Source organism: Dendrobates tinctorius, unplaced genomic scaffold (genome assembly GCF_039654945.1).
Source record: "Dendrobates tinctorius isolate UK_male_01 unplaced genomic scaffold, ASM3965494v1 ptg000034l, whole genome shotgun sequence".
Taxonomy (NCBI): Eukaryota; Metazoa; Chordata; class Amphibia; order Anura; family Dendrobatidae; genus Dendrobates; species Dendrobates tinctorius.
This window is the reverse complement of record NW_027361702.1, coordinates 3,114,102-3,130,282: the sequence shown is the minus strand read 5'-3', so window position 1 is coordinate 3,130,282 and position 16,181 is coordinate 3,114,102. Positions and strand designations below refer to the sequence as shown.

Genomic DNA, 16,181 nt, shown 5'->3' with positions numbered 1-16,181 from the left:
AGCTTTTGAGGAGCAGGAATCAGACTGGTCTCCTAGAATCCCTCAGAGAGATCACCAGCAAGGCAGAAGGGCGTCGGCTGACTTATATCCAGTCAGTAATCCCCGTCACCCAGTCATCATCATCCTGCCCAGGTATGTGCTTGGTAATCAGCCTCACTACCTTCCTTCACCAGAAGAGGGAGTTCATCAGACCTCAATGGTGAAGGGGAAAATGAACTCACAACAGGCTGTGCTGAATCACCATCCATATGTTACTGCTTGTGCCAGGTTGTTTTTGCCCTTATTAGATTGGCCTCTTTTTGCTCTGCTTTCAGAATATACCAGAGTGCTGATATAGTGGGCGAAGTCGTGCGACTTCAGTGTTTTTTGCATCAGACGTGTTGGACTTTTAGCAGGGTTTTTTGCGTGATTGCAGACAGCATCTTTCCTTTCCTGTCTTGTCTAGTCAGTGTGGGCCCCATCATTTGCGCAGTCTATTTTCCTGCCTGCGTTTGTGTTTTCACCTTGTCTCACCGACAATATATGTTTGGGGGCTATCTATTCCTTTGGGGTCTGCTCTGAGGCAGTTTAGATTTCCCCTTTCTTGCTTTAGGCTTAGTTAGCTCTCCGGCTGTGCCGTGGCGTCTAGGATCATCGTAGGTACGCGCCATGGCTACTGCTAGTTGTGTGGATAGGATCAGGGGTCTGCAATCTGCTTAGTTACCAACCCCTCTGGTTTTCTGTGGCTTAGCTTGGGCTTGCTCTCCTCCTCGGTGACCCATTCATAACACTCTCCTCAGTGCAAGACATGAAAGCCCTCATAGAGTTTGCTAAAAACACATGAAGGATTCCCAGACTATGAAAAATAAGGTTCTCTGGTCTGATGAGACGAAGATAGAACATTTTGGTGATAATTCTAAGTGGTATGTGTGGAGAAAACCAGGCACTGCTCATCACCTGCCCAATACAATCCCAACAGTGAAACATGGTGGTGGCAGCATCATGCTATGGGGGTGTTTTTCAGCTTCATGGACAGGACAATTGGTTGCAATTGAAGGAAACATGAATGCGGCCAAGTACAGAGATATCCTGGATGAAAACCTCTTCCAGAGTGCTCTGGACCTCAGACTTGGCCGAAGGTTCACCTTCCAACAAGACAATGACCCTAAGCACACAGCTAAAATAACAAAGGAGTGGCTTCAGAACAACTCTGTTACCATTCTTGACTGGCCCAGCCAGAGCCCTGACCTAAATCCAATTGAGCATCTATGGGGATGCCTGAAAATGGCTGTTCACCAACGTTCACCATCCAACCTGACGGAACGGGAGAGGATCTGCAAGGAAGAATGGAAGAGGATCCCCAAATCCAGGTGTGAAAAACTTGTTGCATCATTCCCAAGAAGACTCATGGCTGTACTAGCTCAAAAGGTGCTTCTACTCAATACTGAGCAAAGCGGCTGAATACTTATGACCATGTGATATTTCAGCTTTTCTTTTTTAATAAGTTTGCAAAAATTTCTACATTTCTGTTTTTTTTTCAGTCAAGATGAGGTGCAGTGTGTACATTAGTGAGAAAAAAATGAACTTTTTTGAATTTACCAAATGGCTGCAATGAAACAAACAGTGAAAAATGTAAAGAGGTCTGAATACTTTCCGTACCCACTGTATGTGTATATAGTATATACACCTGACTCCAGGACGTCTTGCATCGCAGGACTGTCTTATCCGCTCCATTAATAAACAGCACATTGTATTTATAGGGCGATCCTCCTCTATGTAGAGAATAAAGGAATAAAACACAATGTTCAGGTCAATGAAGATAAATAGAAAAAGAAACTTGGCAAGAAGTAAGATTGACATCAGGAGAAGGAAACGCAGACTGGACAGGGCTGAGAATAGCCTCAGGAAGGGCATCTGCTTGTGTTGTGGATGGGAGGAAGGAACCGGGTCACGACTGGGAATGTGGTAGAGACCGCAGTGGTTTCATGTCGCACTGCATTGTTTTCTGTTGTAGTTCCTCCGAGACGAAGGAGAAGTGGCTGTCAGCGCTGCGCTGGTAAGAGCAAACTCCATCCTAACTCTTTCATCACCAGGAGGAACAACGATGCTCCATTTATTGGGTGCATCATAGACATAGATCACTTTCCTGCTTTAACTGTGTTCTTTTTTGAGATATATATCTGGTGGTCGACACCAGTAATGATGGCAGCAGGTTTACCATGGATGAGTTTATTTTATACCAATATGTTGTATCAGATTAGTAAGGTGGACATTAGAGTAGACTGTGTCAGGACTTCCAACATTTAATGCCCACCTTCCACTGTCAGAAGTTGAGGGGAGATGAAGCGGCTGTTCGGTGGATTTCAAATTGATATAATTTTCTTATATTTTTATTTGATAATTGCTAATTAAAGGGAATCTGTCAGTAGATTTTTGCTCTGTAATCTGAGGGCAGGAGTTAGGGGATGAGACTCTGATTCCAGTGATTTGTAACTTATTAGGCTGTGTGCTGTTTCAGTACAATGAGTGCTTTATCAGCAGCAGATTATCACTACAGGACTACAGCTTACGTACATCCTGGTCCAACTCTGATTCCAGCAGTGATTAGCAGCCTACTGTCACTATATAAAGCTGTGGTGTGGGGCAGTGTCAGCTTTCTGAGCTCTACTGTATCTTCATCTAAAAACCGATTGTATCACAACTTTTGCACCCAGTAAAAAAAGTGACAGATCTTTGGAATCAGGGCCTTTTGCTCTACGTTACGCTGCTCTCAGGTGACGTAGTAACAGCCGGCTGACGGGTTCCCTTTAAATAACTGATAATTCTCGTTATGATGTGCATGTTTTATTTCCAGGCATATTAATGAGATGAAGAAAGAGGAATATTCCAGGAGAATCCCCATTAGTGTTTTGTACCTGGATGCAGACGAGTTCATGTCTGTGAGTAGAGATTGTCTATGTCGGTCATGATAGATTATTCCTAGATGTGGAAATCGTTTGTGTTGGGGCTCATACACATCACCATCTCTCGTACATGTGCTGTCATGTATCGGACTCTTCATGGGTGGTACCTGTACATATGATAGTTTATGGGGTAGTTTACATGTCCAATTTTGTCCGTGGACTGAGTGATCTGCACAGAAACACAGAGACTTTTCCTATACTGATCCGAGTGTCGGATCAAAGCGAATCAATGCGAGTCTATGGACTCGTCAAAGAAAACGGGCAGCATTCAGATGCCATCCAAGTGCTGCTTGTTCTTCATGGATTGTTTGATAGGTGAAGCCTGAGAAGAGAAACCTTTATCATAAGTTTGTTTTTTCATCCAAGAAAAACTGATAAAACTCTTATCAAACCTATAAAGCCCTGATGAGGAAAATCACTACGAGGAAAATCAATGCCTTGTGAATTGCGCCTTATTCGGAGATTTCTCAGTGATGCATGTAGTACGGTACATTTGCATAAAGTGCGAGGCATGTCAGATATTCCACCAATACAAATGTCGCACCAAACAATGCTACCGATCTGTAGTCATTTTAGTTTCTTTAAGGACTGGTGCAGACATCGCCATAGAGTCTCTCATCCAATCAGACTGTGATCGCAAAGGCTTCATTCTCTCAGATGAGGAGAATATGGAGGAAAAAAAATGTCTTCACCTTCACCATTCTGTGAGGCTGCGGAAATTAGGCTACACTCAGATGCCATCCGAGTGAAGCCGATGGTTTCCACAGGCTCATTGACTGGCATGGCCGGCTATCATCCAAATGTCGAATCACACTCAGGCATATAGCGATTTCCTGACCAAGGAATGATCTGAAATGTGCACGACCCCATAGAATAACATTGGTCCAAGCGCAAACCACTCAGACCGATAATGCGGTGTTCTGCATCTGTCCTAGAACAAATCATTTCTATTTTATAAACCACAACTTTCACTTTTTTAATGTTCATACAACTAGTGAAGAGAACATAGACATAATAGTACACTCTACGACTGACATGACTTTTTCTTTTGGATGCTTTCTCTAAGGCTGGAGTCACACTAACCTGCGCAAAATACGGTCAGTATTTTACATGCGTAATACGGATGACAGACCCCTAAACAGTGCTCCGTATGTCATCCGTAAGCAAGGTGTGGTCGCGTATTTTGCGCATGTCAGCATCCGTTTGTAATCCGTATGGCATCCGTATGGTGAGATTTTCTCGCAGGCTTGCAAAATGGACATATAATGGAGCCCTATGACAGTTTTAATAAAGAAATGAAAGAATAGATATAGACACATAGAATACATATATATATATATATATATATATATATATGTATTCTATGTGTCTATATCTATTCTTTCATTTCTTTATTAAACCTGTCAGTGTGAGTTTACTGTATCGTGCACTGAATTGCCGGCTTTGCTAAAAGACACCGGGTGCGTATTTCTCGCAGGTCACATGTGTGGTCCGTGTGTAATCCGTATTTTTTGCGCACCCATAGACTTGCATTGGCGTATTATGGGCGTAGTACGCTGACAATCGCAGCATGCTGCGAGTGGCACGGAGCGTAGGATACTGAGGAGAAATATACGGCTGGTGCGAGTGACCCCATAGAGAATCATTGGTCCGTGTCTAATGCGTGCTTTTTGCGCCTATCACTCTCCCGTATTCCTTGCCAGTGTGACCCCGGCCTAAGGCTACTTTCACACATCAGGTTTTTGCCGTCAGGCAGGATCCGGCTATTTTTAGAAAAACCGGATCCGGTGTAAATTTTGGAGAACGGATCCGTTTTTCTGCCGGATCCGTCCAGCAGGTTATATCTGTTTCCTGGGGGCTGGCCAATTGGATCTGAGCATGCGCAGACTTAAAAAAAACGTATCCGGTGGCCGGATCCGTCTTTTTCCGGATCCAGCGCATTCCGGCGCCCATAGACTTTCATTGTGGCAAAAGGCCGGAAGCGTTGGAACCGGCGCTGTCCGGTTTTTCGCCGCAGACAAAAAACGTTACTAGAGACGTTTTTTCCAGATGCCGGAATCAAAATTTTTGCCGTATCCGGCAAAAACCGGAAGAAACGGAAGGCAATGCGGCGTGATCCGGCACTAATACCATTCAATGAGAGAAAAACTGATCCGGCGCCTGATTTTGCCGGATCCGGTTTTTCTAAAAATAGCTGGATCCTGCCTGACGGCAAAAAACTGATGTGTGAAAGTAGCCGAAGGCTATGTGCACACGTATGCAGAAAATTTCTGCATAAAAACCGGACTCCTTCCCAGAAACCGTGCGTTTTTTTCTGAGCGTTTTCCGCGCAAACAATGCGCGGTTTTGCCCCAGGCACATAGAAATAGCCAGAAATTAGGAAAAATCAGCGAAATTAATGAGCATGCTGCGTTTTTTACCGTGAAGCGTTTTTTTCTCGGAAAAAACGCATGAATATGCACAAAAAGTGCAAAATGCATTAAAATGAATGGGAAGCTTCTTTTAAGCGTTTTTTAAGCGGATTTTTTGGCAAATCCGCGAAAAAAACGCTGTGGGTGAACACAGCCTAAATGGTCAACATATAAAAATGATCTAAAGAAATAAAAAAAAAATGCCAGTGTTAGTGCACACCTTGTACCGGACGCAGAAGTTGCCTTCATGCTTAAGGGCTCATTCCCACTTGCGATGAAATCGGACGAATGCAATCTGATAAAAAATTGGATTTAATTCGGACCAATTTTGTTCTATGATTCTGTCTTCATCTGCGTTCTTTTTCCAGCTCGGATCGGATCATGATCGGACTGGAAAAAAATCGCAGCATGCGGCGATTGTCATCAGAAAATGGATTGCATCCTGCAATAGAAGTCAATTGGTGCAAGAAAAAAATCACACAGCACTCGGACCATGTGAGTGCTGTCCAATTTATACGCATCGGTGTCCTTTGAAATATATATGTATTTATATTACATAGACAGAGAGAGAGATATAGAAGAAAAGCTGGTAATTCATATGCGCTGTACAGTAAAATCACACTGACAGGTTAGAATAGAGTAGATATATACACATAGAATACATGCATATATACAGTATATCTATAATATAACGGGCTAAGCGTCACTCTGTCTGAAACCTTTATAGACTGCGCAAGCAAGACGCACCTGCGCAGTCTGGCTCCAGACAGAATGAGGCATCCAGCGGTGAGGAGTATGTATGGCATCGGAGATGGCGGTACGCGTACACACTGCATACCGCTATTTCCGGCGCCATACTTACATACTTACCTGACTGGGAGGAGCGATGCCGCGGCGCTTCTCTTCGGATGGAGACCGGAGCAGGAGTGCGGCCGGAATCGCGCATGCGCATAGCGCGATCCGGCGCCATCTTACTGAAGACACATTGGCAGTGTGTCTTCAGCAATATGGAGCCAGACAGCGCTATGGGCATGCGCGTACTCTGGCGTCAGACTCCTCCCCCGACCTCCAGCAGAACGTGACAGCGCTGGAGCACAGGAAAGAAAGGGGAGTATAAATGTTTTTTTTTTGTATGTGTGCAATTTAATAGTGGTGAGGGGGACCATACATATCTGGATGGGGGGTGAGAGGTAGCATGCATACCAGGATAGGGGGTGAGGGGACCATGCATACCAGGATTGAGGGTGAGGGGACCATGCATACAAGGATAGGGGGGTGAGGGGACCACGCATACTACAAAAGGGGGGTGAGGGGACCATGCATACCACGAAAGGGGGGTGAGGGGACCATGCATACCAGGATTGGGGGGTGAGGGGGCCATGCATACCAGGATGAGGAATAGGGTGCCATGCTTACCAGTATTGGGGGGGTGGGTGAGGGTACCATGCATACCAGGATAGGGATGAAGGGTGCCATGCACACCAGGATAGGAGGGGGCAGCACATACCAGTATGGGATACCACATACCAACAAAAATGCTCACCACCCGGGCGTAGAACGAGTTCATAGCTAATATATATATATATATATATATATATATATATATATATATATATACATATACACACACTGCTCAAAAAATAAAGGGAACACTTAAACAACAGAATATAACTCCAAGTAAATCAAACTTCTGTGAAATCAAACTGTCCACTTGGGAAGCAACACTGTTTGACAATCAATTTCACATGCTGTTGTGCAAATGAAATAGACAACAGATGGGTTGTGATCGAGGGGTCTAGGGCACCGTAGGAACCCCCCATGGCTACTGCTAGTTGTTGTTGTTAGGTTCAGGGGTCTGCAATCCGATAGCTGCCAACTTCTCTGGTTTTCTGGACTTAGCTAGTATTTCTGTTTTTGCCTCCTACGGTGACTCATTCATAACAGGAGTGGTTCTGCAGGTGGGTACCACAGACCACATCTCAGTACCAATGCTTTCTGACTGATGTTTTGGTCACTTTTGAATGTTGGTTGTGCTTTCACACTCGTGGTAGCATGAGACAGACTCTACAACCCACACAAATGGCTCAGGAAGTGCAGCTCATCCAGGATGGCACATCAATGCGAGCCGTGGCAAGAAGGTTTGCTGTGTCTGACAGCGTAGTGTCCAGAGGCTGGAGGCGTTACCAGGAGACAGGCCAGTATACCAGGAGACGTGGAGGGGCCATAGGAGGGTAACAACCCAGCAGCAGGACTTCTACCTCAGCCTTTGTGCAAGGAGGAACAGGAGGAGCACTGCCAGAGCCCTGCAAAATGACCTCCAGCAGGCCACAAATGTGCATGTGTCTGCACAAACAATTAGAAGCCGACTCCATGAGGATGGTCTGAGTGGCCGACGTCCACAGATGTGGATTGTGCTCACAGCCCAACACCTTGCTGGACGCCAAATCACCAAGATTGGCAATTTCACCACTGGCGCCCTGTGCTCTTCGCAGATGAAAGCAGGTTCACGTCTGTTTCAAAACACCAAAATCCAGGGCAGGTTTTCCCTAAACCTGACTTGGACACTAGCATGTCCAAGACCTATACTTATTTTTATTCTGCATTGCAATCACAACCACACCTGTGACCGCAATGCACTCTGAAGCTGGAATCTGTGGCCTGGAGGACCCGACCTGGAGGAAACGGACCGGCCCCACTTCCTTCTTGCAGTTAGTTTAAAAAAATAAAAGCCTATAGCTACTTTTCCTGAACAATGCCCAGGCCAAATAGCTTGACCAGGTCAACGTTTACTTTAATTTTGCCCTGTTACTTACAGGCATCCTGCTGGTCTAATAGGGCTCCGTCCGCATTCTGGGAGGAACACACAGCGACCCCTACATGTGACACCGGTCACTTCCTCATATTCTGTACATATATTGTATAGTGCCCCGATACGTCTGTACATATATTGTACAGTGCCCCGATACGTCTGTACATATATTGCATAGTGCCCCGATACGTCTGTACATATATTGTATAGTGCCCCGATACGTCTGTACATATATTGTATAGTGCCCCGATACGTCTGTACATATATTGTATAGTGCCCCGATACGTCTGTACATATATTGTATAGTGCCACGATACGTCTGTACATATATTCTATAGTGCCCCGATACTTCTGTACATATATTGTATAGTGCCCCGATCCATCTGTACATACAGTCATATGTAAAAGTTTGGGCACCCCTATTAATGTTAACCTTTTTTCTTTATAACAATTTTGGTTTTTGCAACAGCTATTTCAGTTTCATATATCTAATAACTGATGGACTCAGTTATATTTCTGGATTCAAATGAGGTTTATTGTACTAACAGAAAATGTGCAATCTGCATTTAAACAAAATTTGACCGGTGCAAAAGTATGGGCACCCTTATCATTTTCTTGATTTGAACACTCCTAACTACTTTTTACTGACTTCCTGAAGCACTAAATTGGTTTTGTAACCTCATTGAGCTTTGAACTTCATAGCCAGGTGTATCAAATCATGAGAAAAGGTATTTAAAGTGGCCACTTGCAAGTAGTTCTCCTATTTGATTCTCCTATGAAGAGTGGCATCATGGGCTCCTCAAAACAACTGTCAAATGATCTGAAAACAAAGATTATTCAACATAGCTTTTCAGGGGAAGGATACAAAAAGTTGTCTCAGAGATTTAACCTGTCAGTTTCCACTGTGAGGAACATAGTAAGGAAATGGAAGAACACAGGTACAGTTCTTGTTAAGCCCAGAAGTGGCAGGCCAAGAAAACTATCAGAAAGGCAGAGAAGAAGAATGGTGAGAACAGTCAAGGACAATCCACAGACCACCTCCAAAGACCTGCAGCCTCATCTTGCTGCAGATGGTGTCACTGTGCATCGGTCAACAATACAGCGCATGCATAACGCCTTTTTGTATGACCAAACAACTCAATCTTTGTTTCATCAGTTCACAGGACCTTCTTCCAAAATGTAACTGGCTTGTCCAAATGTGCTTTTGCATACCTCAGGCGACTCTGTTTGTGGCGTGCTTGCAGAAACGGCTTCTTTCGCATCACTCTCCCATACAGCTTCTCCTTGTGCAAAGTGCGCTGTATTGTTGACCGATGCACAGTGACACCATCTGCAGCAAGATGATGCTGCAGGTCTTTGGAGGTGGTCTGTGGATTGTCCTTGACTGTTCTCACCATTCTTCTTCTCTGCCTTTCTGATATTTTTCTTGGCCTGCCACTTCTGGGCTTAACAAGAACTGTACCTGTGTTCTTCCAATTCCTTACTATGTTCCTCACAGTGGAAACTGACAGGTTAAATCTCTGAGACAACATTTTGTATCCTTCCCCTGAAAAGCTATGTTGAATAATCTTTGTTTTCAGATTATTTGAGAGTTGTTTTGAGGAGCCCATGATGACACTCTTCATAGGAGAATCAAATAGGAGAACTACTTGCAAGTGGCCACTTTAAATACATTTTCTCATGATTTGATACACCTGGCTATGAAGTTCAAAGCTCAATGAGGTTACAAAACCAATTTAGTGCTTCAGGAAGTCAGTAAAAAGTAGTTAGGAGTGTTCAAATCAAGAAAATGATAAGGGTGCCCATACTTTTGCACCGGTCAAATTTTGTTTAAATGCAGATTGCACATTTTCTGTTAGTACAATAAACCTCATTTGAATCCAGAAATATAACTGAGTCCATCAGTTATTAGATATATGAAACTGAAATACCTGTTGCAAAAACCAAAATTGTTATAAAGAAAAAAGGTTAACATTAATAGGGGTGCCCAAACTTTTACATATGACTGTATATTGTATAGTGCACCGAGACTTCTGTACATATATTTTATAGTGCACCGATACTTCTGTACATATATTGTATAGTGCACCGAGACTTCTGTACATATATTGTATAGTGCACCGAGACTTCTGTACATATATTGTATAGTGCCCCGATACATCTGTACATATATTGTATAGTGCCCCGATACTTCTGTACATATATTGTATAGTGCCCCGATACTTCTGTACATATATTGTATAGTGCACCGAGACTTCTGTACATATATTGTATAGTGCCCCGATACATCTGTACATATATTGTATAGTGCACCGAGACTTCTGTACATATATTGTATAGTGCCCCGATACTTCTGTACATATATTGTATAGTGCACCGAGACTTCTGTACATATATTGTATAGTGCACCGAGACTTCTGTACATATATTGTATAGTGCCCCGATACATCTGTACATATATTGTATAGTGCACCGAGACTTCTGTACATATATTGTATAGTGCACCGAGACTTCTGTACATATATTGTATAGTGCCTTGATAATTCTGTACATATATTGTATAGTGCACCGAGACTTCTGTACATATATTGTATAGTGCCCCGATACTTCTGTACATATATTGTATAGTGCACCGAGACTTCTGTACATATATTGTATAGTGCACCGAGACTTCTGTACATATATTGTATAGTGCCCCGATACATCTGTACATACATTGTATAGTGCCCCGAGACTTCTGTACATATATTGTATAGTGCCCCGATACTTCTGTACATATATTGTATAGTGCACCGAGACTTCTGTACATATATTGTATAGTGCACCGAGACTTCTGTACATATATTGTATAGTGCCCCGATACATCTGTACATATATTGTATAGTGCCCCGATACTTCTGTACATATATTGTATAGTGCACCGAGACTTCTGTACATATATTGTATAGTGCCCCGATACATCTGTACATATATTGTATAGTGCACCGAGACTTCTGTACATATATTGTATAGTGCCCCGATATTTCTGTACATATATTGTATAGTGCACCGAGACTTCTGTACATATATTGTATAGTGCACCGAGACTTCTGTACATATATTGTATAGTGCCCCGATACATCTGTACATATATTGTATAGTGTACCGAGACTTCTGTACATATATTGTATAGTGCACCGAGACTTCTGTACATATATTGTATAGTGCCTTGATACTTCTGTACATATATTGTATAGTGCACCGACACTTCTGTACATATATTGTATAGTGCCCCGATACTTCTGTACATATATTGTATAGTGCACCGAGACTTCTGTACATATATTGTATAGTGCCCCGATACTTCTGTACATATATTGTATAGTGCACCGAGACTTCTGTACATATATTGTATAGTGCACCGAGACTTCTGTACATATATTGTATAGTGCACCGAGACTTCTGTACATATATTGTATAGTGCACCGAGACTTCTGTATATATATTGTATAGTGCACCGAGACTTCTGTACATATATTGCATAGTGCCCCGATACTTCTGTACATATATTGTATAGTGCCCCGATACTTCTGTACATATATTGTATAGTGCCCCGATACTTCTTTACATATATTGTATAGTGCCCCGATCCATCTGTACATATATTGTATAGTGCCCCGATACTTCTGTACATATATTGTATAGTGCCCCGATACTTCTGTACATATATTCTATAGTGCCCCGATACTTCTGTACATATATTGTATAGTGCCCCGATACATCTGTACATATATTGTATAGTGCCCTGATACTTCTATACATACCTGTATAATGTATAGTGCCCCGATACTTCTTTAAATATATTGTATAGTGCCTTGATACTTCTGTACATATATTGTATAGTGCCCCAATACATCTGTACATATATTATATAGTGCGCCGATACTTCTGTACATATATTGTATAGTGCCCCGATACATCTGTACATATATTGTATAGTGCCCCGATACTTCTGTACATATATTGTATAGTGCACCGAGACTTCTGTACATATATTGTATAGTGCACCGAGACTTCTGTACATATATTGTATAGTGCCCCGATTCAGCTGTACATACTGTATATTGTATAGTGCCCGGATACTTCTATACATACCTGTATAATGTATAGTGTCCTGATAATTCTGTAAATATATTGTATTGTGCCCCGATACTTCAGTAAATATATTGTATAGTGCCCTGATACTTCTGTAAATATATTGTATAGTGCCCCGATACTTCTGTACATATATTGTATTGTGCCCCGATACTTCAGTAAATATATTGTATAGTGCCCTGATACTTCTGTAAATATATTGTATAGTGCCCCGATACTTCTGTACATATGTTGTATAGTGCCCCGATACTTCTGTAAACATGGACTTTTATAGCCCCATCCTGGATCTGCCCCATCCACCTTTCCTAGAGCCCCTTCCCAACATCCCTACAGTCCCTTTCCCTATTCCCTTCTGTACACTTGCTTTGGCAAAACCAATGTGTATTTATTCCTGCCAATAAAGCTTCTTTGAATCTTGAATCTTGTGCCCCGATACATCTGTACATATATTGTATAGTGCCCCGATACTTCTGTACATATATATTGTATAGTGCCCCGATACTTCTGTACATATATTGTATAGTGCCCCGATACATCTGTACATATATTGTATAGTGCCCGGATACTTCTATACATATATTGTATAGTGCCCTGATACTTCTGTACATATATTGTATAGTGCACCGATACCTCTGTACATATATTTTATAGTGCCCCGATACCTCTGTACATATATTGTAGAGTGCCCCGATACATCTGTACATATATTGTATAGTGCCCCGATACTTCTGTACATATATTGTATAGTGCACCGAGACTTCTGTACATATATTGTATAGTGCACAGAGACTTCTGTACATATATTGTATAGTGCCCCGATTCAGCTGTACATATATTGTATAGTGCCCCGATACTTCCGTAAACATGGACTTTTATAGCCCCATCCTGGATCTGCCCCTTCCACCTTTCCTAGAGCCCCTTCCCAACATCCCTACAGTCCCTTTCCCTATTCCCTTCTGTACACTTGCTTTGGCAAAACTAATATGTATTTAGTCCTGCCAATAAAGCTTCTTTGAATCTTGAATCTTGTGCCCCGATACATCTGTACATATATTGTATAGTGTCCCGATACTTCTGTACATAAATTGTATAGTGTCCCGATACCTCTGTACATATATTGTATAGTGCCCCGATACATCTGTACATATATTGTATAGTGCCCCGATACTTCTGTACATATATTGCATAGTGCCCCGATACATCTGTACATATATTGTATAGTGCCCCGATACTTCTGTACATATATTGTATAGTGCCCCGTTACATCTGTACATATATTGTATAGTGCCCCGATACCTCTGTACATATATTGTATAGTGCCCCGATACCTCTGTACATATATTGTATAGTACCCCGATAATTCTGTACATATATTTTATAGTGCCCCGATACCTCTGTACATATATTGTATAGTGCCCTGATACATCTGTGCATATATTATATTGTGCCCCGATACTTCTGTACATATATATTGTATAGTGCCCCGATACATCTGTACATATATTGTATAGTGCCCGGATACTTCTATACATATATTGTATAGTGCCCTGATATTTCTGTACATATATTGTATAGTGCACCGATACTTCTGTACATATATTGTATAGTGCACCGAGACTTCTGTACATATATTGTATAGTGCACCGAGACTTCTGTACATATATTGTATAGTGCCCGGATACTTCTATACATACCTGTATAATGTATAGTGTCCTGATAATTCTGTAAATATATTGTATAGTGCCCTGATACTTCTGTACATATATTGTATAGTGCCCCGATATATCTGTACATATATTCTGTAGTGCCCCGATACTTCTGTACATATATTGTATTGTGCCCCGATACTTCAGTAAATATATTGTATAGTGCCCTGATACTTCTGTAAATATATTGTATAGTGCCCCGATACTTCTGTACATATGTTGTATAGTGCCCCGATACTTCTGTAAACATGGACTTTTATAGCCCCATCCTGGATCTGCCCCATCCACCTTTCCTAGAGCCCCTTCCCAACATCCCTACAGTCCCTTTCCCTATTCCCTTCTGTACACTTGCTTTGGCAAAACTAATGTGTATTTAGTACTGCCAATAAAGCTTCTTTGAATCTTGAATCTTGTGCCCCTATACATCTGTACATATATTGTATAGTGCCCCGATACTTCTGTACATAAATTGTATAGTGTCCCGATACCTCTGTACATATATTGTATAGTGCCCTGATACTTCTGTACATATATTGCATAGTGCCCCGATACATCTGTACATATATTGTATAGTGCTCCGATACTTCTGTATATATATTGCATAGTGCCCCGATACTTCTGTACATATATTGTATAGTGCCCCGATACTTCTGTACATATATTGTATAGTGCCTCGATACTTCTGTACATATATTGTATAGTGCCCCGATACTTCTGTATATTTATTGTATAGTGCCCCGATACTTCTGTACATATATTGTATAGTGCCCTGATACTTCTGTACATATATTGTATAGTGCCCCGATACCTCTGTACATATATTGTATAGTGCCCCGATACATCTGTACATATATTGTATAGTGCCCTGATACATCTGTACATATATTGTATAGTGCCCCGATACTTCTGTACATGTATTGTATAGTGCCCCGATACATCTGTACATATATTGTATAGTGCCCCGATACTTCTGTACATATATTGCATAGTGCCCCGATACATCTGTACATATATTGTATAGTGCCCCGATACTTCTGTACATATATTTTATAGTGCCTCGATACTTCTGTACATATATTGTATAGTGCCCCGATACTTCTGTACATATATTGTATAGTGCCCCGATACCTCTGTACATATATTTTATAGTGCCCCGATACATGTGTACATATATTGTATAGTGCCTGGATACTTCTATACATATATTGTATAGTGCCCTGATACTTCTGTACATATATTGTATAGTGCCCCGATACTTCTGTACATATATTGTATAGTGCCCCGATACCTCTGTACATATATTGTATAGTGCCCCGATACATCTGTACATACAGTATATTGTATAGTGCCCCGATACATCTGTACATATATTGTATAGTGCCCGATACTTCTGTACATATATTGTATAGTGCCCCGATACTTCTGTACATATATTGTATAGTGCCCCGATACATCTGTACATATATTGTATAGTGCCCCGATACTTCTGTACATATATTGTATAGCGCTCCGATACCTCTGTACATATATTGTATAGTGCCCCGATACTTCTGTACATATATTGTATAGTGCCCCGATACATCTGTACATATATTGTATAGTGCCCCGATAATTCTGTACATATATTGTATAGTGCCCCTATTCTTCTGTACATATATTGTATAGTGCCCCGATACTTCTGTACATATATTGTATAGTGCCCCGTTACATCTGTACATATATTGTATAGTGCCCCGATACTTCTGTACATATATTTTATAGTGCCCCGATTCTTCTGTAAATATATTGTGTAGTGCCCCGATACTTCTGCACATATATTGTATAGTGCACCGAGACTTCTGTACATATATTGTATAGTGCCCCGATACATCTGTACATATATTGTATAGTGCCCGGATACTTCTATACATATATTGTATAGTGCCCTGATACTTCTGTACATATATTGTATAGTGCACCGATACCTCTGTACATATATTTTATAGTGCCCCGATACCTCTGTACATATATTGTATAGTGCCCCGATACATCTGTACATATATTGTATAGTGCCCCGATACTTCTGTACATATATTGTATAGTGCCCCGATACATCTGTACATATATTGTATAGTGCCCGGATACTTCTATACATATATTGTATAGTGCCCTGATACTTCTGTACATATATTGTATAGTG

General features: G+C 41.5%; 1 protein-coding gene across 1 annotated transcript in view; it reads left to right on the top strand.

Annotated features, from left to right (window-relative positions):
- Positions 1 to 16,181, top strand: part of LOC141087485 (uncharacterized) — a 244,337-nt gene that overhangs the window by 156,567 nt on the left and 71,589 nt on the right. Inside the window, exons 5-6 of the mRNA XM_073573036.1 lie at positions 1,994 to 2,035; positions 2,834 to 2,918. Of these exons, the coding sequence (XP_073429137.1) occupies positions 1,994 to 2,035; positions 2,834 to 2,918 (127 nt within the window). The remainder of the gene's footprint in view (positions 1 to 1,993; positions 2,036 to 2,833; positions 2,919 to 16,181) is intronic.